The sequence below is a fragment of the Chlamydotis macqueenii genome, chromosome 2 (assembly GCF_036417535.1).
Source record: "Chlamydotis macqueenii isolate bChlMac1 chromosome 2, bChlMac1.mat, whole genome shotgun sequence".
Taxonomy (NCBI): Eukaryota; Metazoa; Chordata; class Aves; order Otidiformes; family Otididae; genus Chlamydotis; species Chlamydotis macqueenii.
This window is the reverse complement of record NC_141557.1, coordinates 48073685-48094808: the sequence shown is the minus strand read 5'-3', so window position 1 is coordinate 48094808 and position 21124 is coordinate 48073685. Positions and strand designations below refer to the sequence as shown.

The window sequence follows — 21124 nt, the reverse complement described above, 5'->3', positions numbered from 1 at the left end:
GAGAGTCCTAGGCCTGCTTGTTTGGGGCTGTGTTGGCTGTCCTAACAAGCTAAAGATCTGTGTGCTGTAGCATACTGTATTTGCTTTGTTCTCCTTCTCTTTAATCTCATGTATCTAACAGTGCTAAAGATGCCTTAATGTATTGATACACAACAACTGAGCACACACAGCTAAAAAAAGCAGTTTTTCAGTAAAAGTCTTACCTAACATAAAAATGAACAGCTAATTACAGGAAAGAGAAAATAAGAGGTTTTCTAGTTAAACCCACCAGCGTTTGTGTGAAGCAAAGAGCGTTCTGTCTCCCATATCCCACTGAGGAGGCCAGCTTGACGTATTGTTTAATACTGTGTTTACATAACACATAGACATTTTTAATCAGTTATACTTTTCTGTACTATAGAATTTACTATATAGAATCCAAAGATTATTTCCTCAGTTTTGATCCTCAAATATTTTGTTTGTGGAAAAATTTACAGATGGCCCCTAATTCACATGCATAAGTATTTGCAGATTTGAGGAATGTAGGTTTAAATTTCCTACACTTCCCTTTAGGCAAAGAGACACTAAAGGGGTTGCAGATAAATTCAGTGACAGTATTTGGCTTTAACAAGCTTTGGCTCAGTCTCCAAGCTGTATAGTTTGCATCTTGAGCTTGATGCCTGAGGCTACAACAGGTGAAATTTTATTGTCATCAGAATCAGGACAGTTAATTATAAATTACAAATCAGGAACACTGATAAAAAGACTTAGAGTTGGTTAAAAACAAACAAACAATCAAACAAACTTGGAAAAATCTGCATGCTTTTCCTTGGTATTTGATATAACTAATTTCATAAATACTTTTTATAAGGGTATATTTAACTTTTAAAAAGTCAGGATACAAGGGTTCACATGCTTCTAGCTCAACCTTTTTTTGGGAAGACTATCATACAATTCATAGCAAACATCTTTGTAAACTGCCATCTTGATGGGGCCGCTGAAGATTGCTCTCCCCTGTTTGTGGCTGCAGTGCAGTAGCTCCTGTGGATATGGAGGCAAATGATTCCACGTCAGTTTGCTAGTACCCAAAAAGGTAGATTGTGTTTTAAAACCTGTTTAAAACAGTATTGCAAAAACAGCCTTATCTGTCTCACTTGGATTTTAAAGCTGGGTATTTGTGTGCTCCTTAGGGATAAGATTTGGATCATCCCTCCAGTAGAAATTGTGTTGTGGAAGGATTGCTTGTGTATGTTATTTTGCATGCTTTATCAGTGTGCATGTGTGAAAAAAGGGAGGGAGAAAACGAGAAGTAGGTTCCAATTTCATCATACAGTTCTTGTGTCTGTTCACAGCAGTTAAACAGGTATATTGTTTTAGCATGGCTAAAGCTACAGCTGTTAGCAAGGTGATTTTACATATTACCCCTCTGTGCTAATTTAATGCTGTTGTTTTCTCTGTCTACTCTTGTAACAAAACAGAAGTACTCTGCTGTCTCTCTCTGCAACATATCTACAGAGGTCCTGAAAGTCATCAATGCCACGGAAGAACTGATAGCAGAATCCACCGGTCCCTGCGATTTCCCAGCTGACGTTCAGGATAGAGGAAGAGGGACGTTCCCACTGGGGACAGACCCCGTCAGACTTGATGAACAGCTCACCACACTGGAAGAGAACGTAAGAACACAGATCAGTGTGTAAAAGTGTCATCACATGTGTAAATGAGTGTAACTGTGTGTGTGCGCCAACTAGAAAGGGAAAGTGCATAGGCAGCATCAGTGGATGTTCAGAATTAATTTTGCGTTATTAAATACACAAACAAAACAAAAAAAAATCCTATTTCAAAGGGGTACTCTGTTGTTGGGGTTTTTTTTGTTAATGTGTACTTTAAAACATTTTGGGGAGAGGGAGACTTGGATGTGTTGGGTTTTATAATTTTAGAATCCCTATCTCAAAAGTTAGCCGTCCAAACTTCTGTGTCTGTGCCATGCTTTGCTAACACCACACGCTTCCAAGTCCCAGCACAGTCTCACTACTGTAAGGACAGGTAGGGAAAGCATGTCCTCAGTCCCAGTCCCAGAGAGAAGTGGTGGAGCTCTTCCTCCACCTAGGCTTCCCCAGCATACTGCACTGAGCACCCAGGGAGCTGGAGCTGCCTGCTGCACTGTTAAAAAGAGCAGGCTGCTGAAGCTGAATTAAACAAACATTTCTGTTTGGCCACATCTGAATCACCCGTCCTTTTTCATGAGTACTTGTCATCTGCAAGGAAAAGTGTAATGCTGAATCACAGAGGGAAGTCACTACTCATTGGAAATTTTTATATGTCCACTTAATGGAGTTGGTACACTTGTAATTTTCAATTTTCTCTTCTTTCCACATTTAACTGATTACATTTCAGCGATTTTTCCCTTCATTAGGAGTTTTTAAAGATCTCATAGGAATCTGGGTTGTCCCATTATAACATCCTGATCAATTAAGAAAAATAGATCCTGGTTTCCTTTAGCCTCTGAAAAAAAAATTTCAAAGACAGAATCTTTCCTTGGGGGATAACATCACTTTTCTTCACAGAAATGCACTTCCACAACAGCCCCAGTCTAGGGGCTGAGGGAGAGATAATTCATGGCAATGCCAGCCACTCCTGCCACTGCGTCTGTCCTACTCCAGAGCCCTCCCACCCATCCCACAACTCCCCAGTCACTCTCATCACACCTTTCTGAGCTCAAATCTCCCAGTCATACTTCAGTTTGGAGGTTCCCAAACTAGATCCTACCCCTCCTAGCCCCATCTGCTGCAAAACCTTTTCCATTGCAGACCTTTTCCCCTGCCCATGCCAACAGGATGCCCTTCAACCCACACTAGAGCACTTTCACTCCTCCCCAGCCAGCTCCCAATCATAACCTGACCCCCAGACCTCTCTTTCCCACCTCTCCTCAGCCTTCCCAGGCATCCCGCTGTGCCAGCTGAGGTGCTCCTGCTCCTCCTCACCCCTCCTCATTGACCCGGTTGCTAGCATCTCCTACCCTCCAGCATGGAGCTCCACAGCCATCTGAGCCTGCCCTGCCATGGAGCTTTCCATGTGGCAGCTGTGCTCCCAGCTCCTCCCTGGGAGAGGAACTCAAAACAAACAAGCAAAATAGGCTTAGGAGTCCTCCCCAATGGGGCTGGGAGGGCAGGACAGGAGGATGTGTTGAGGAGACACTAGATGCATGGCAGCTCAGGTATGGCCCTCTGCGGAACGGTAAAGGCTTCCCATAGGAGTTGCTGCTCTAGTGCCCAGAGAAGGGTATAACTTGAGCTTGTGGCGAGCAAAGTGCCTTCCTCATGCCACCTACCGTGATAGCCATTTCATTCTTACATTACAGACATACCCCTACAACAAATTCTAGTTGAGTTTGATGAATTTTTTTCAGAATAATAGAAGTAAGTAGATGGATATTTTCTCCCCTGTGAAATGCTGAAGCATCCTAGCTCCACACGCCACAGAATGCATTTGTCCGGAGAGTGAACGCAGAACGAAAATGCAAGTCTAGACTGGATCACATCTTTACAAAAACTAAAAAATTCCTCAGGAGGACAGAGAGCAATTTGGGGAGAGTTCCTCCCACATTTTTTCTGTGGAGAACTGTGTTATAAACTATCTGAGGTGCATTTTTCCCCCAGTTACACTCCGACAGTCTCTCCCATCCTTGTGGAGCTTTGGCATCCTAGGCACCGTGGCCCGTAGTCACTCATTCAGGCCAAGGATTTCTCGCTAAGTAGAGACTGGGCACTGAGGCAGAGCATTTCTTGTGATGGCGTTGCCCTCCTTGCAGCATGTCCTTGGTTCAGCTTCTCTCAGTTCCCAGCAGAATTCATAAGGTATCTTGTTGCCTTTGTTGGCGTGGCGACCTGGTTCAGGGACGGCACAGTGACCAACCCCAGGCTGCTCGGTCCATCAGCACGCTGACACCAGTGTGGTGGACGGCAAATGGCTTTTATTGATGGGTAACACGGCCTTATATAGCTTAGGTTTACAACGTTATTTCCGTCTGCTTGCATCACAAACTGACCGCTATTGGTCATCAGGAGAGAGACCCTATCTTTCCGTACAGCGCGATATCTTCCGGTCGCCAGACCCTAGCTACCCACATTTCCCCCCTCCCTATGCGTAATTAAATTGGTCAAAATATCACAGTCTTTTCCCATTCGAATGCAAAAGATTGGCTTCGTGGAGAGGGAGGCAAAAGAAAAAAAAAGCGTCCTTCAAATCCAGAGCAGCAAGCCAAAGTGGTTCAGGTGTCATCACAGTCAGCAGGTTATATGGATCCACCACTGCTGGGTAGAGGTCTTCTTACTTTCCGTACGTCCAGTCCCAACGATATCTTTCCAGTGAGCAAGTACACAACCTAAAGGGCTTTTCTTTAATGTTCCTCCACTCTGACCTCCTCCCATATTTATTGATTCATTCTCTGATCCTGTCTTTGCTCCGTGTCCAGCAACTCAGTTGCTGTACCACCCCTTCCCCAGAGTTTGAGGGGTGCTGCCACTCCCCCAGAATCCGACTGGGCGTCTGTATCCAGTTCAACTTTGCTGTGTCCCCACACTACATCTTTCTCTGCCCCACACAGGATTTGAAGTAGATGGCAAAACTTCATGGTTTCAAGGTTTCACCACCACACTCCATAGCAGAGTTAAAGAGCATTTCGAAATCCAGGAATCCATAACTTTTCCCAGTGCAGCTGGGCGCATATCTGCATGCAGCACATCCTCTTTGCAGCAAATTTTGGAAGATGATCTGGGTACATATAGACACTTGCTCATTTTTGCTCCCTGTAGCATTTTGGGGACTGTGCAGGCACCAGTGGGGAGAATGTAGGGCCATCTGTACCAGCAGAAGCTCAGGTGGGTTTTAGTGGAAGCTGTGCATACCTAAATGGTAACAAAATAAGTCTCCACAATCTGAAGGTGAATGTGTGCATAACAGCATGATTTACTGGAGACCTGCAAGTACGCGGTTCCTGTTTGGAAGCACAGCAATTGTTCAGGTAGAGGGAATATTCTTTAGAAAAAATATTTTATTTAGATCTAGCTGGAAAATTTTCAATAAAATTAAAATTTAACAAATGTAGGGGCTGATTGAGTTACAAAAACATTGATGAACTTCCCTTACCACATTTTTCTGTCAGTCCTATTTTCTTTAGATTTTTTTCCCCTCTTGAAAAGTACAACTTATTGTGCAGAGAATTGTGGCACAGGATTTAAATGCATCTTTTCTTTTACTTTCTAAAGATGTTTCTGCTCATAATGTTCCTTTTCTTCTTTCTCTGAGCTTTCAGACATGATAGGGGTATTTTTAAAATCACCTTTTAATCTGAAGTGGCTGTGGTATGTAGCACCACAAAGATGTATCATTTAAATGAATTGATAGAATAATTAAAACCCACAAAAGTAGGAGCATTTCTATTTAAATCAGTGTGTTAACTTTACAGCCCACCAAGTACTTCAGCAAAGATGTTAAATGAGATCACTTATTTGTCTTAGGTACATTTTTCAAAGATTTCATGCCTGTGGTTAGACTGTGGTCTTACAAGATGCAGTTCATACAAGATGTAGTGAATTTGTTTCTTAGCAAATTCACATACATGAAAAAATGTATATACATTTATGCTTTGAAACAGCTGATCCAAAGGAAAAAAATATATTGCAAGCAATTAAGAAACAATAATAACATTTTAAAAATATTGAGTAGTAAACACTTACTTAAATCTCAATCTAGTCATTCTCCACGACTTTTGATTTATAAAGTTACACCACAGCCAGAAATTATTTTAATATCTGTTGTCTATCTAATACATAGGCAGAAAGTGCAGTATTTTTGCATGGGTCTGCACAATTTTAAGCACAGATGTCAAAAGCTAATGCTTGAAAATTACCCTTTTCTATAAACCAGAGGCCTCCATCTGGTCATGTACCTTAGATTTCTTTGTGAAATAAACACATAAAACACAGTGTGTCATGAATTATTGCTCCAAGGAGCTGAATGGGAAATGAAACCTTTACCTGCAGTTTTCAGAGGTATCGCAACTGGGCCAAAATGTTAACAATTGTTTGGTTTTTAGGGAAGATATTTAAATGATCAAGTCTGTTATCCTCTCTTATGTGGCCCAGATAAGTCTATTGGCCCTCCACAGAGTCACTCCATAGGGCCAGGGGATGGGAAGGTTTTGGCTGTGAGAGCAGGATGGGATGGAAAACTGTGTTGCACATGTAATCACAGTTACTCTGTAAGTTAATAACCATATGCTGCTGAACAGTTATTCTTACACAGTTTTGATTGCCAGAAGGCATTACGCATGTTTCAGTAACACAGCTTTATATGAGGTGTGATCTGTTGACTTGCCCTTGTAGGCTTCAGGGTTTTTGTTATGCAGTTGCATACCAAAAAATGAAAAAGCAAACTTTTCAGCTTTCTTTGCTGATGAATGTGGAACAAATCTGTTTTGGAATAAAATAGTAGCACCTATGAAATTTGGAGTGCAGCCACCTCATGCCTCCCTTCTCTTTGTGGATGTGTGTTTTCAGATTATTCCCCTGTGATTTTTCTTCTGCTAAGTAAGTCTGCTTGTAGAGGGTTAGCAAGGGGGGAAGCTCAGAGGCCTCATGGAAGTCTGCTCAGACCTCTGTGCCCTCAAAACAGAAATGACTGACACCTCTCCCTGCCTTGGCCCTGCAGGTGTACTTGACAGCCGGCACGGTGTACGGGCTGGAGGGGCAGCTGACCAACCTAGAGGACGCCGCACGCAAGATCAACAGTGTTACTGCAGAATCAGAGCTGGCCGATCTGGAGGATCAGGTGGCCACAGCAGCCGCCCAGGTTCATCACGCAGAGCTTCAGGTGAGGACAGCAGTTCCTCCCTACCTGAAGGCTTCACACTACCTCGCCTAGTGCTTACTTTTTGTCTGCGCACACTTCTTTTGATGTTCTTTTGTACTGCAGTTAACTGATGATCCAAGGATGCTGACTGTATCACAGGAGCTGAGCAAAGCTTAACTGAGATGCCTAACTCAGCCCAACCAGACAAACTGTATTTGTTTGTTTCTTCCCACAGCTTGTTTTTGGACATGGGAGTGCAACAGCCTGTTACTGCAGTACCAATGCTGAACCTGCTCCTCGCGGCCAGGCAGCTCTCGTGGTACACTCTGTGTACTGGTGGCGCTGGTCAGACTGCAAATATTGTCATAGACAGTTTACCTAATCAGCAATGAGATAGAATCATAGAATCGTTAGAGTTGGAAGGGACCTTTCAAGGTCATCTAGTCCAAGCCCCCTGCAAGGAGCAGAGGGACATCTCCAGCCAGATCAGGTTGCTCAGAGCCTCATCCAACCTGGCCTTGAATGTTTCCAGGGCTGGGGCATCTACCACCTCTGTGGGCAACCTGTGCCAGTGGTCCACCACCCTAATTTTAATTTTTTTTTCCTTATGTTCAGTCTGAATCTACCTTCTTCCATTTTAAAACCATTACCCCTTGTCTTATCGCAACAGGCCCTGCTAAAGAGTTTCTCCCCATCTTTCCTATAGGCTCCCTTTAGGTACTGGAAGGCTGCTATAAGGTCTCCCTGGAGCCTTCTCTTCTCCAGGCTGAACAGCCCCAGCTCTTTCAGCCCATCCTTGTAGGAGAGGTGCTCCAACCCTCTGATCATCTCCGTGGCCCTTCTCTGGAGCTGCTCCAGCTGCTCCATGGCCTTCTTACAGTGGGGGCTACAGAGCTGGACAAAGGCCAAGGGCAACCGCTGAGCCAAGCACAGAGCAAGCCTGCTTTGGAATTTAGCCACAGACATCCCAGCCAAAAGGCAATTGCTCTTGTGGGCTGCGATCTAGTGTCTCTCTAGTAGGTTCCAGAAAGTCTGGGGCTCAGAAGAGAGCATCATGATCTGGTGCTGAAAGCTGAATGAGGTAACGCTGTCAGACCTCCAGGGGATAACACTGCTAGCAACTCACTGCCACTGATTTCACTGACCACTCTGTACCAAGTGCAGCACTCTGACCTGCCTGTGCCAGGCTTTAATGGGAGGTACCTGGTTATTTTACTCAGCAGTAGCATGCTCAGTTTAGGGCTGAGCAAAGATCTGAGAGTCTGCCATCTCTGATGTCAGAAGTGCACTGCTGTACTAGATGGCAAACTGGCAGTGAGATTTTGTTGCCTTCAGTCATTATTTTACAGTAAATATGTTAATGAGGATAAGATGTAAGGAGGAGAGAGGCCTAAGCTATGCAAGGAGGATGACAAAGAGGCCAACTGGAGGTCTTCTACAGAGTTTCAGGTGTCATCATGAACCAGGAGTTAAATTGTATGTCTGACTTCACTGACACTTCTTTCCCTTTTGGCAACATTTGTTTCCACAAGTCTCAACATCAACCTATTTGCCCCTAGAGGTTTGCTTTCTTGGACTGCTGTTTTTCCTAGCAATTTGTTTTCCATTGAGTGTTTTTATATAGTGTATATCTGCTTGTGTTTAACATATATCTACACTTAAATTATAAATATTTAAAAGCAAATGTGTAGATTTTGTAATGGAGGATGTGCTTTACGTGTGCATGAAATTAATTTTGAATTAGGAAATGTGTCCCACAAAGTCATTTTTTTAATGTAGCCTTTGAAAAACACAGCTTGAATGAACTTGGGATTATGCAGCTAAAGGTAAATGGGAGATGGCAGACTGGTGTTTTCTCTCCTCCTTTCTTTTTTTTCCTCAAAAGGAGTAAAATGCCTCTTCCTCGGAGTCACACGGTAGGTTGGATTGTTCTTTTACTCCATCTTTACTAACAAATTAAGCCTCTTTTAACATCAGGACTAAAGAATACAGGAAAGTGTCGGAATTGCTGAAGAAGTTAGCTATCTGTTTGTATTTTTCGATTGAAGAGAATTTGACTGGGGGAGGGCTATATTTTAGTAGTGGCATCCACAGTAATTTTAAAACTTCTTTTCCCCCCTCCCCATCTGTCTGTCTCTCTCTTTTATTTTCTTTGAAGATTTCAGATATTGAGAGCAGAATATCAGCTCTCACTGTTGCAGGCTTGAACGTGGCTCCATGTGTTCACCTGACAAGGAAGCGGGATCAAAAGCAAACAAACCAGGTGCCAGAACATTATGTAGTATTCAAAAATACATTGGGGAAGCCTTGCCTCTTTTTCTGTAATGGAGTTTAGTAACGTGTATGTGTTTGTTTACATTCTTTACAGATGCATACAATAGACACGTCAAGACAGCAGAGGAGAAAACTTCCAGCTCCACCAATAAAAGGTGCACTTAAGTTGTTACAAATGCTATAGTCTCTCTTTCTAAGGTTCAATATACAGTTAAGCAAGTAGGGGAAAGATTAAGTTATAAAATTAACAGAGAAAGCCTAAATATGTCCACCCTCCTCATTTTCCATTATGCTTGCATTACATACAATACCTGTTTGCCACATTAAAAAGCATCACCACTTTCTCTTTCCATGGAAGTTGTGACAGTGGAAAATTAATAGGAGAAGAAGCAGAAGGCTGGGAAAAGCAAAAGAGGAATGCTGAATATTTGTCCTGCAACAGGGGCACTGCTACTCTGGCATGCCTGGGGTGAGGCCCAAGCAGTTGCAGTGTTTAATTATCAATTGTGGCCATTTGCCACCCTCCACAACCCAACGTTGCTTTCTTGAAAACCTATATCTGCTGACTTTAGTCCATATGATGTGGCTCAGCAATGTTCCTGGTATGTTAGGGTATGGCTGTGAATTTGCTTTATAAAATAAAGTGCTTTTTTCTTTCATGTTTTCTCTTTCTTTTTAATCCCGCAGTCCGTTATCTCTGACAATTCTAGGGCCTGCTTCACCTTGCATTACTCTTGTTTTACTCTGGTGTAATTCCACTGATTGACATGGGCTCAAACTTTAATAAATTTGGAGTATCACAGCCTGCTGTTTTTAATTTAAATTAAATCCAGCTCTCCTCATACATCTATGGAGAAGTTTTCTCTCTCTAGAAGCTGTGACTCTTCAGGAGTATTGTTACATCTGCTTCAATCTGTTATGTGAAATATCTCCCTTTTTGTATTTTTCCCAGGTGCAAAAATAGATGGTTCTCCAGTTACCACTGTCAGAACGTTTAACAGAAACTTCATGCTTCAAGGATCTCTAACACAAAGAACTAAAGAGAGGAAAAGCACTGCCAAGGACTTAATGGTAAACTCATAACAAATGTTTTTAAAGCTGCTGTTAAGAGCACTAAATAGATAGCAGCATCTGTGTAGGCAGCTATTTTTCAGCATCTTCACAAATCTTCACTTAATAGTTTGAGGAGAAAGAATAGAGACCGCTGAGGCAGCTCTGAACAAACATGACCAGTGTCATTGGAAGCTGTCTGACTGTATGCCATAGTTTAGCAGCTGTGCAGTCCTGAATGTCAGCCTGTGTGAATGTACTCTGTCTGTCAGGTCTCTAGGAATGTGCTACCTTTATTTTAAAAAAATAAATAAATAAATCAGTGGTCCCCTGCAATTCAGACTTCTGAACCTGACCCTCACAGAACCAGCTGCACACTGTAACTCGGAATGTGAGAGTTGCCTTGAATCTCGCTAATTTTTGAGAAATGTTCAAAGGTTACCTAAGGGGAACTTAAGGGGTAGATAGGCCATCCATTGGCTCTGCAGAGTTTGAACAAATAGACTTCACCATACAGCTGTCAATCATTTCTTCTAGAGCTGCTGTAGAGGTATAAGGAAAAAAAGCTGACTCTACTGAAGCAGTCTGCCACTAGATATTTGGAAAATAGGCAGAGAGGTGAGAAGAGGAAGGACCTGGCTCCCTAGAAGCTTCAACAAGCTTGTTTTCTGTTTTGCTCATGTGTTTTTTTTTCTTTCCTGTCCCTCTCTGTTCTAGGAACCTGCTATAGGATCTGCTGTGATGTACTAAACTTATACTTTCCTACTGCCAATAACACACTGCCTAAGGCTGTACACTAGAGTGCCTTTACTTAACAGCCATTGTGTATGTCCAGCTGAAAATGGACCCTCAAGAACCCACAATGCCTCAGTTATAGGGCTTCGTTTGGATACCTCACTGAGAAAGCTGTCCAAGTCTTCAGCATTGTGGTCTGTTAAAGGAAACTCTGCCTTAAAGTTCTCACAAGACTCTAGAAAGGATGCTGAGTTTCAAAAGCAGGGCTCCACATTTTAAGATGCACTTTTTCTCCCCATTGATTGTACTAAAGTATGTCGTCTTTAAACTGCAGTATGTTTTTGTAGACTCAGTCAATCATAATTACAGGCCAATATTTCGTACAAAAAGAAAGAACAAAGCAGACCTCTGATCCATATTTGCGGCCTCTTACTATTCACAGAGGCATCCATCTTGTCGAGCAATAAGAACAACTCCGTGTGGTGTATGCTGCTTTGCAGCTGCATAGTGGGAGTGGAGACTCTGTGTTCCTAGCTCTGCTCCCAGTGATTCAGTGGAAGCTTTGACAGGGTTTGTAGGAGGAGATGCGATGTGCAAAGACTTCTCTGTTCACACACAGAGAAGGCATTTGGCAGAATTAACGTTCTAGCTCCAGAGCTAGGTATTTTGCTCTTGGCAACAGGGGGAACATGGATGTCATGTTGAACTGTGAACTGGTGGCAGCATTTGTGGACCAGATGTCTGCTGAGTTATGATCCTGGTGTCTGGAAATATCTGAACACTGCTGTGAAACCCACACCTTTGTATGTCTTGTTATTCTTGGTAGCATTGTCCACTTGGTAGTTCAGAATAAATTCTGACTAAATCTTTAAGATTGGAAAAAGAAAGTAGAAGTATTGTGTATGAGATCTTTGCTCACTGGCTGGTGGTTGTAGGGTGGCCCCAACCTGTAAGAGATTCACTTCTGCAGTTTCCTGGCTTTTCTCTAGTGGGGGAAAATGTAGCCCAGACATCTCTTCCTTTGGTCTGTAGCCAATGTGGAGTAGCTGGGGCCTGTCATTGGTGCCATGTGCACCCCACTACCATTGGACCTCTCTGCATTGAATTGTAAACAGTAAAATTTCTTCTTTAATTTTCTGAGACCCTTGAAAGGTGAGCCAAAGTGGAAGGCCCTTGAGCAGATGCCCAGGAGGGAAGATGCTGCTTACAGGGCGTGCCTCTCACCCTTTTTAGGGAGGACCTTGCCAATTTATGGGACTTTTTGCTCTGAAGAATATAAAGGAGGTAGTCAGAGGAGGTGATAAGCCAGTGAATCCCTTATCTTCCACACAAAGTGCAGAGCAGGTACCCAAATGCAGAGTGGGTTGATGTGAAACGTGCTATGAAGGAGGGCCTGGGCTGGCAGGTTCCCCCTCAGCATTAAGGAGTGGTGAGCTCTCCGGAGAGCAGTGGGTACCAGGGAAAGCAGTCCCCTGGGACACCAGGCCGTGAAATGTCTATGGCTGGGCAAATATGAGCAAAACTGGGCAAATTTCCTGGCTAGGCTGAATTTACAGGGCAGGTGGAGAAGGTAAGGAATAGCTAGATGGGATGGTTGGAAAAACAGTGCCAGTTGCAGATCTGCTACCCACACTTGACATCGAGCTTCTTGGTAAATTGATGTCCAGCTGCATGTAAGGAACCCTCAGAGTAAATGCAACCATCTTCCCACCTAGAATACATAAGCGTTGCTCCATCTCTTCAAGGAATTTCCATCTGCCCAAGATCTGACCCAATATGTTTGTTCTGCGTGAAATTATGCCTTCTTTTACTCTCACACAGTACCAGTTCTCTGGAATTGGTTTGCACAGATGTGAGGGCAGAATTTGGCCCACTCTGTTTAATATATAAATATATACATAAAACAAATAGATTTTATTTATATATGCAATCCAGTCAAGGAGATTAAACAGAGTAGGATGCCTAGTAACTTTTTTGTTATCCGGTCTCTTCCCCCTTCCTTGACTGTTCTCGTGTGTGTATACAATACATTCCCAGGTTCTGGTTTATGCAGGTACACGTGTTATGAAATGTCATTAATGGTGGTTGCTCTACATATTCGTCTAATAAATAATAACTAATATTGTGTATGTAATATCAATACAGAAATGACTAATTTTAATATAATAATTCTTTGGCTTTTGTTCTGTTAGTGTGATTTAAACAAGCCAACAAAGTTTGGAATAAGTTGTTTTCCTTAAGAGGCATGAAAAGCAACTATTATCGTGTTACAATGTTAAAATATTCAGTCTTCTTTGACAGAAAAATGTGTACTGTGTAGGCATTGCAAAAAAAAGAAAAAAAAAAGAAAAAAAAATCCCACCTGCTGTAAGGCATTTGAATTTTTACAAATGTTTATTGTGCCAAATACGTGCAAAGATATAATTAACTGTTTTAAAAAAATCATAAAAGCGTATGTTATAGCTCACAAAGAATTATTTTGTCATCAAGTGATTTCAATCTTTAGTGTTAATATTTATATTTAGATTAATTTTTATAAATGAAAATATTTTAATGGGTAAAATGAAGACTATACGATCTATTTGATTAAGTCTGAGTGAATATTAAGCTTGCCTTGTTGTTGTTATCTGCATACTCACTGAGAATTATTGTCAAGAGAAATTATAAAAGAGTAAAAGCAATTTATGAAAAGAATGCCTTTTCAAGGACTTGATTCATAAAGAAAAAACAAAAGTTCTTCTCTGTTGTTTGGATTTATGTGCACTTCGTCCAGAAAGCGTGCAGCTCTGCCACACACAGAGCTCAGGTACTGCCTGTCCACAAATGACCCGTCCCCCATTAAACCCAGGAGACTTGCGACTCTGCAGAATTACCTCGCTTAGCTGGGAGGAGGAACACATGTTAACGCACTCAGTTCAGACTTTTTCCACTGAGGCTGGAGTGGGGGGATCCTGTTAGGAATATTTGGTGGTTAGTCTTCTCCAAACTGTTGAGTCTGTTGGGTGAAATATCACCTCAAGCAGAATTTCTGTAACTCTCACTGAGATTGCTACGAAATGACAAACTGAGCAAGAACCCTGCTGATAGTCTAGTATTTCCGAAGTCACATGCAATGAATGCCAATCAAAATATTTCTTTATCAGGATATTTTCTCCACGATGAGGGCATTCATTTAAACCAGCATATTTTAAGTAACGCTTTGGGTGTCATATGTTCTATTATAAATAGGAGTAACTACCTCATTATAATAAAAATCCACTCCTTGCTGACAGACCATTTGCAAAGAGAAAAAAAAGAGTTAAATTATCTGCAGTGATTAATTCAAGCGCTATTAAATTTTAGTACTAATTCTAACAAAGCACAATTAGAAATGCAAGTTCATTCTAAATTGTCTTTTGCAGAATGATTCATGGCCTGGATTTAACTGTCAGGCATTAGCTAAATTGTAGACTATCTTTTTCTGGATATAATCCATAGATTAAACCGCATCTGAATATTATTGCTGGTAGTAGTTATTCGTCAAGATTAAACACACTGTAAATAACACTTCTTATAAAATGAATATAACAAAGTTAATTACAATGGCAAACATGAGTATTGAGCCACAACACTCCAGCTTATTGATGGGGACTAATGTAGTAGATGGTACATTGCTTGTGGTCCTCAAAGAGCGACTTCAGCTTGATCAGATAATACACTTAAACAACTATGTTGTTTGAAAGGGAATCAGCTCGTTTAGGCCCTTGGATAGTGGTGCACAATTACATGCAGTAGGCACAAAACTACTCTGAGGGGTTTAATTAGCCTTTTTTTTTTTTCCTTCAGCAGGAAGAAAATACTCATTTTTTATAGGAGCTCCTTTTTCTTCATTAACATAGCTCTCCAGCGGTACAGGCAGAATCATAAAGAGGCAGTGGATAGTTCAGGGCTGCATTCCTACAAGTGGATGTTACCATTCGATATAAAAACTACACACAGAGCACGTGCATTTCATGCTATTAATGCAGGTACATTAAAAATTAGCAAGAGCCTTTTTTCTTTCTTCCAACCATTGCTTTTATTTTTACATATCAGCAGCCATTGACTTTGAAGTGTGACAGGAAGGCTTCATGATACGTTTAACATTGCAGAGTTTAAATCCCAGCACAAAAGCTGTGTGGTGTTTGGATAAACTTAATGATACAGTATGAAGGGATTGGTGGGGATGTAAGACAAAGAAACATTTTTATAAGCTATGGTTGCACTCAGTGCTAGTGTCTATGCATTGTCTTTTACCTGCACCCTGAATATGTTTCTTTTTGAAGGAACTTGCACAAGGAGCAGAAAAGAGCAGTGTGGGATTGCTAGGCAAAAGCAGAACTGGAGGTCTGAGGTGCCGGGGAAGATGCAATTCAAAGAGCACAGGTTGGGTCACTGCCTCAGGGAATGGGGATCACCAGTCATTGTCTTCTGTGTCCAACACATTTTGCTCCCACAAAGCGTTCAACATGAAATCCAGGTGTCTGCTCACAGGTCTGAGGCTGCCACGGCTGCTTCTCAGCTGCCTCTTCCCAAACCGACCAATGGGGCGAACACCACGGCCCACGTACCAAAAAGGATCGATCTCAGGACCTGAAATTCAAAGCAGTCAGTGAAGCATCTACTGCTGTACTTAAAGTCAGCATTTCCTGAACATCTTGAGGGTGTTAGCTTATCTGTGGCCCAGGGAAGAAAAAAAAAAAAAAAGGAAGGAAGGAAGGGGGAAAGGCTGCAGTCAGACATAAAACTTTCTGGTGCTTTTGAGAGTCACCTGCCATGTGTAGAGCCCAAAGGAAGAGAGGTCAGATGCAAAAATCCACTTTCACCCATCTGGGCTGCAAGCTGCAATTCAAACATAAGCCAAAGTACTCATCAATTCGAACCCTGGAAAAGGTTACAATGAAGCCTCCAGCCAGAAAGACCATAGTAGCTCTGTGTATCGCCACTTTTAATCTGCCCTCTCTTAGCTCAAGTCCTGGAGGTCCTACACTCCAGCCTCCATTTCTGCTGTGTGCACCAGCTACAGTATCTCTACAGGCTAACAAATCCACTGGATTGCAGAGGGGGTTTCTATGTGAGAGGTAAACATAAAAAGCTAATTCCTGTTCACTTAGGGAGTTATTTTCATGGATGACTTTATTTCTTTTAATGTATCTGAAGTACACTTATACTTGGCTTATTTTTACAGTTTAGTCTAGTTTTAGAGCAGATGTGGAGAGGGGTATAGTTGTATTAAAAGACTAAGATGTAGCAACAGGGAAAAATCTACAAAGTGCTGGTGATGGTGCCACGCCAAGGAAATGCCAAATAATTCCAAAGCCAGATGAATGACAGGAAATTTCAAATTCAGTGCATTATATATCATCCAAGTCATATGAAAGTCTCAGGCAAGGCAGCAGGATTTTCCCATGTGCATTTTGACGATTAAATAGAGAAAATAAAAAATCCAACTTGGCTGTGAATTTCTCCATAAAGACATCTTGTAAGTCTTTCCACACAGTATTTAACACCCCTCCTGCCCAGCAAAACCCAAGTGATTTCTTTTTGAAAGGGGAAGGTGTGTACTGAGAGCCAAAGTGCCTTACCTCCAACATCCACCTCTCTCCCATTCCACATAAAATTATCAGCCTTTGCTCCTTGCGGGGAAGATGAGATTTCCTGATAAAGATTTTCTCAAAAAATCTTTTGGACTGTGTGTTAGCTTTTACTTGGGACATATGGTATTGTCCCTCACCTGGCCAGCCTCAGTTCCTCACAGCATCTCTGAGTTGGGACACTTCAGCCACTTGTCTTTTGACTTTCAGATAAGTTGTGGTTCCAGACAGAAATGAAGATGTCTGTAAAGCAGCTTAAGCTTTTGGCCCTTGCTTTCTTGTTACTCTATAGAAGTAGTTGTGAACCACTCCAGGTCTACAGAACACAGCTGAAAATTCAATGCTTGGATATTCAGTGTATACTGCCTTACATTTTCTTTGTCAGTCTTTGCACATTAGTGTGTCCTCTGGTATTTATCAAGAATTACACTATTTCTCTGGGCTAATTAAGGGTTGTGAGAAGGAGATTAAGTTCTTTACATGCTCTTACAAGCATAAATGGAAGTACAGGACCCCCACACCCCCATTTTACCATAGAAACACCCACATGGATTTGCTGCTGAACTTTGCCCAACAGCCCGACCCAGATCCCTCGATGCACCAGAGATTGTGGGGTCACCACATGGGAGTCCATCGCATTACATCAGGTGAGATTCATACTTACTTCTGTTGTCTATCTGATGTTTAAATGGCCTGCTCTGTCCTGAAGCAAAGCTGAGGGATACCAACAGCACCAGCACATAGACAGTGACCAGCTTTAAGTGCTTGGGTGACCACTGGGCATGTGGTGTCCACGAGCCTGGATGCCACATGATGGAGCAATGGTGGGAAGGCTGTGAGGAGAAAAGTGAACATGAGGAACACATGAGTTAAAGCTCTCAAGATGAAGGAAAGTGTCAACTGTGACAGCGTGCTCCTATCCATCAGAGCCATTTCATGACTAAGTTCTGTGAAACACTGGCACTGGGGATGTCCTGGATATTTCTGTTTGAAGGCAAAAGCTATGCAGTGAGCCATCTACTGAGGTAAGTCTTGCAACTTGAGCATTTTCTCATCATCATTTGAAAGCCCTTGTCACGGCTTCACAGGACATGCAAGTCCTGGCCATGACCTTGTCGCTCACTTTCTGTGTGTCCCTCTGTATGACCATGGTCGTTGGCCACCAAAGTGTGTTTTTTAGCCACTATCTCCATCATCCTTTCCTCACGTGTAAAACATGTCTAACATTTGCACTTTACACGATCTCTTTACAACTAAATGTATTAGAAAGGCTTACTGAAAGAGACTGCTCCTCCTACATCAGCTCACCCTTGCACAGTCAGCATGCAAAAGTACTAGTTCCAGTTATGATTTCCCCCGTTAGATGTCCTGGTACTGTAAATACATCCAGATGCAAATGGATGAGAAATCCCCCCAAGAGAAAGGCTGTGCAGAACAGAAGGTGCTGAGTCAGGAAAATTGCATCCAGAAGGTGAAGGATCCCAGGCGCACATTACCACTGCACCTTGTCTCTGGCATTTTGGACAAGCTTCCTTGCAGCAGCTCTCCCAGCTGTCATGCTGGGTACCTTCTAACATGCAAGGTCTGCCTATGTATTTGACAGCCCGGAGCTTCTGGCTGCAGGAGCCCTGTTTGGTGGCTATACAGCCACAGAGCTACAGGAAATCCTCTGAGCTCTGCCTACACAGAGGCCTCTCCCCGTGCAAGAGTGGGATTTTTCCCCTGTTGCTGCTTGAGCATTGTGCTGCTAAAATCTGAGCGTGCTTTCAGTACGGGCAGAGCAGAAATTAAAGTCTTTTCATGCAAGATGCTCCCAACCACACCACAACACAACAAAAGCATGTGGAGAATCTAGTTGTGTCTTTCATTAAAAAGCAAAGCCAAAAGCTCCTCAACCCCTAGCATTTGGTGAAGGTTTGTTGGGTTTTTTTTTTTCCCCACACTGACAGTTACTTAGCAGGGAGCTTAGAGGAAAGTTATTTTAACCTGTGATTTCAACAGAACTGTGAATTAACTTTTTACAACTTCAATATCACTTGATATTCTCATGACAGTCAGTACTGAATTATCTTAACGTGGAAAACCACATGGGATGAATTCTGCCTTCAGTTTCAGCTGGTGCACATCTCCTGTTGCTCCACATTTAGCAAAGCCTTAAGTTTAGTGAGACAAAAATATGTTTTGAGGAATCTCTCTGGTGTGCTTACAGGGCTGCTGACAGATTTTCCAGATTATTTGCTGTCTGATTTTGTGTCTTGTTTATTCTGGGAACTGAGCAACAGAAAGGAAGAGCTTGCCTTGAGTTCATTGTTGAGGAAAGACAAAAAAAAAACAAAAAAAAAAAAAAACCTGGGAAAACGGGAAAAACTGTTAGCACAAGTTTTTTTCCTAAGCAATACTGTGTCCCAGTCTCCACCAGCTGCTCCTGTGCCTGAATCATCCATTCCGACCACCTTCTAGAGTGCCGTTATCTATTGAACTTTTTGCTCGTACCCTTGACCTGGCTAGGATTTCTGTGAAGCACACAGCTCTCACTGCTCCTCAGTAAGTAACACAACATCCCTAAATAATCAGGGGGCTCAACACCTCTAATCTTCCATAATTTTTCCTCCTCCTAATTGTCCCACCCCTGTTTGTAGTGGAAGAAACCAAGACAGAGAGAATGCCACAAACCCGACCCTGCACGGTGCTGAGTATTTCCAACCCCAGCTCCACCTTCTCCCTAGGCTTTAAGAATAAGCACAAAATCCTGGTTACCCCCTCACAGTCCTTTTGCAACTAACAGGCTGGGAGATGGTCTGTGATCTCCTCAGGTCTGGACCTGCCTTAGCCCACAGACCTGCTGCTTTCCTCCAAAGTGAAAACTGAAAAAAAAAAAAAAAAAGACCTCATATAGTCATTCTGTGTGTGCTCGCCATTTCCAACCATTAAATGGTCACTAAAAACCTTTTAAAAGCTTACTAGTTCAAACAAAACTTGACACAATTAGAAGTTCAAGGAATAATTTTGCTCCTGCACCTCAGCAAAAGTCAGCACTGCTGCCACTTCTGCTTGGCTGCTAAGCAGAAAGAGCCTTTAAATTTTGGCTGAGTAACATCTGTGACAGCAATCTGACAATTTCCATTGACACAAAAGAAAGTTACAGCACATTAAAGCCACCAGTAAAGCTACAGTGAAGCAGCAGTATCACAGCTTGCCACGGGTCTGCCTCACACAGTGGGAGACCAGCTTGGCCCTCCCTCTGGGCAGAGGTGGGTCTCAGCATGCCAAACTTGAGCTCTGCTGCAGACCCATCAGGTCTAAACCTACCGTGGATGCTCTTAGAAGACAAGGTGCTATTAACTCTTTAAACTCTAAGACAGCATCTTAATTGGGATCAGTGGCTAGATACCCCTGCTCCAATGCAAATGTGAATGGCTTTCACGTTTGAAAGCAGCATTGGAAATCCCCACAAGAGATCAAACCCCAAATCAAATTCCCAAATCCAGGCCTGGGACCACAGCTCATTTCAGGACTGAGCAGCACGAAATGTGCACTGCTGTGCTGCAGGCTCCTGCCTGGGATTTCCCTGCAGGGGCACGGCACTGCCCGCGGGTTCAGCTCTGTTGCCTCAGCACGGTCTCCTTCACTGCAAAAACTGGAGAAAAGTTACTGAGGGCAGAGCACAGCTGTGTACATTAATGCAGAAAAGCTAAAAAAAAAAAAAAAAAAAAAAAAGAAAAAAGAAAAGAAAAAAGGAAATCCAGCAAGAAAGAGCCAGGAGAAGCGCTGAAGCAGCTACAGGAAGGCACTCACCTGTTTACACCAAAGCTGCTCCTCAGGTAGTCGCTGCTCCAAGCAGAAGCAGGGCAGCTGGTGGGGGTTTGTGCCTTTTATACTGGAGGGAAGTGGGCTTGAAGGGGGAGGGGGAGTCAAGAGGTGGGCCAGGAGGACGTCAGCAGTACTAGTGAGTAAAATTTAAATTTACAAAGGGAGGGGAACTGTGGTTCTATTAGAAAGCCATCGATCAGGGCAGGGAGCAGGAGCTGAGGGCGGCGCCAGGGGATTGCAGGGGGGGCCTGGCAGGACACCTGGCTGAGGGCCCCCCGGCCCATCAGGAGGAGATGGGGCCACTGCTGCATCCCTATGGATGAGGGGACATGGCCAAACCAGAGCAGCATCAGCTGCCACGTTCTCCACGCGGGAGAGCCCGGCTCCCCATGCTGCCTGGCTAAGATGCTCTAGCTGAAGCACGTGTCTGCAGGGGGAAACCACTCATGGCTGGGGATGAGGTGTGGGGAGAAAGAGGAGGTGGACAGTGAGAAGCTCTCAGGGCCAACAAGCTGGAGCAGCCAGGCCATGTGCCCTTGCTCCTCTCGCTGTTGTCCCACCTCTGCATTTTGCTTGGGATCTTACTTGACTGCAGCTCTTCTGCCATCAAGCCCCTAACCCACAGCTGGGCTCCACTCACCCACACGTAAGTTTTAGGGCCATACTGCAACACAGCACCCAAGTGGCTGATGAAATCAGTTGTGATTCAGTGCTTAAGCAGGCGCTTACTGGTTTTGTGGCAGATGTCCAGCACAGCAGAGGAAATTTCATCTGCATGAGGCTACTATCTCAAGCAATATCGTATTGCTATGATA

At 43.1% G+C, this 21124-nt stretch overlaps 1 protein-coding gene across 4 annotated transcripts in view; it reads left to right on the top strand.

The window, feature by feature from the left end:
- The window catches only part of MYRIP (myosin VIIA and Rab interacting protein), a 239444-nt gene extending 225863 nt beyond the window's left edge, over window positions 1-13581 (top strand). For 3 of the 4 annotated variants that reach the window (XM_086742861.1, XM_086742862.1, XM_086742860.1), the window contains exons 12-17: window positions 1458-1652; window positions 6688-6849; window positions 8987-9091; window positions 9197-9257; window positions 10055-10173; window positions 10870-13581. In XM_086742861.1, coding sequence (XP_086598987.1) covers window positions 1458-1652; window positions 6688-6849; window positions 8987-9091; window positions 9197-9257; window positions 10055-10173; window positions 10870-10902 — 675 coding nt within the window. In that variant the 3' untranslated portion in view covers window positions 10903-13581. The remainder of the gene's footprint in view (window positions 1-1457; window positions 1653-6687; window positions 6850-8986; window positions 9092-9196; window positions 9258-10054; window positions 10174-10869) is intronic. The other variant, XM_086742864.1, reaches the window with a different exon arrangement.
- Window positions 13582-21124: the final 7543 nt, after the last annotated feature.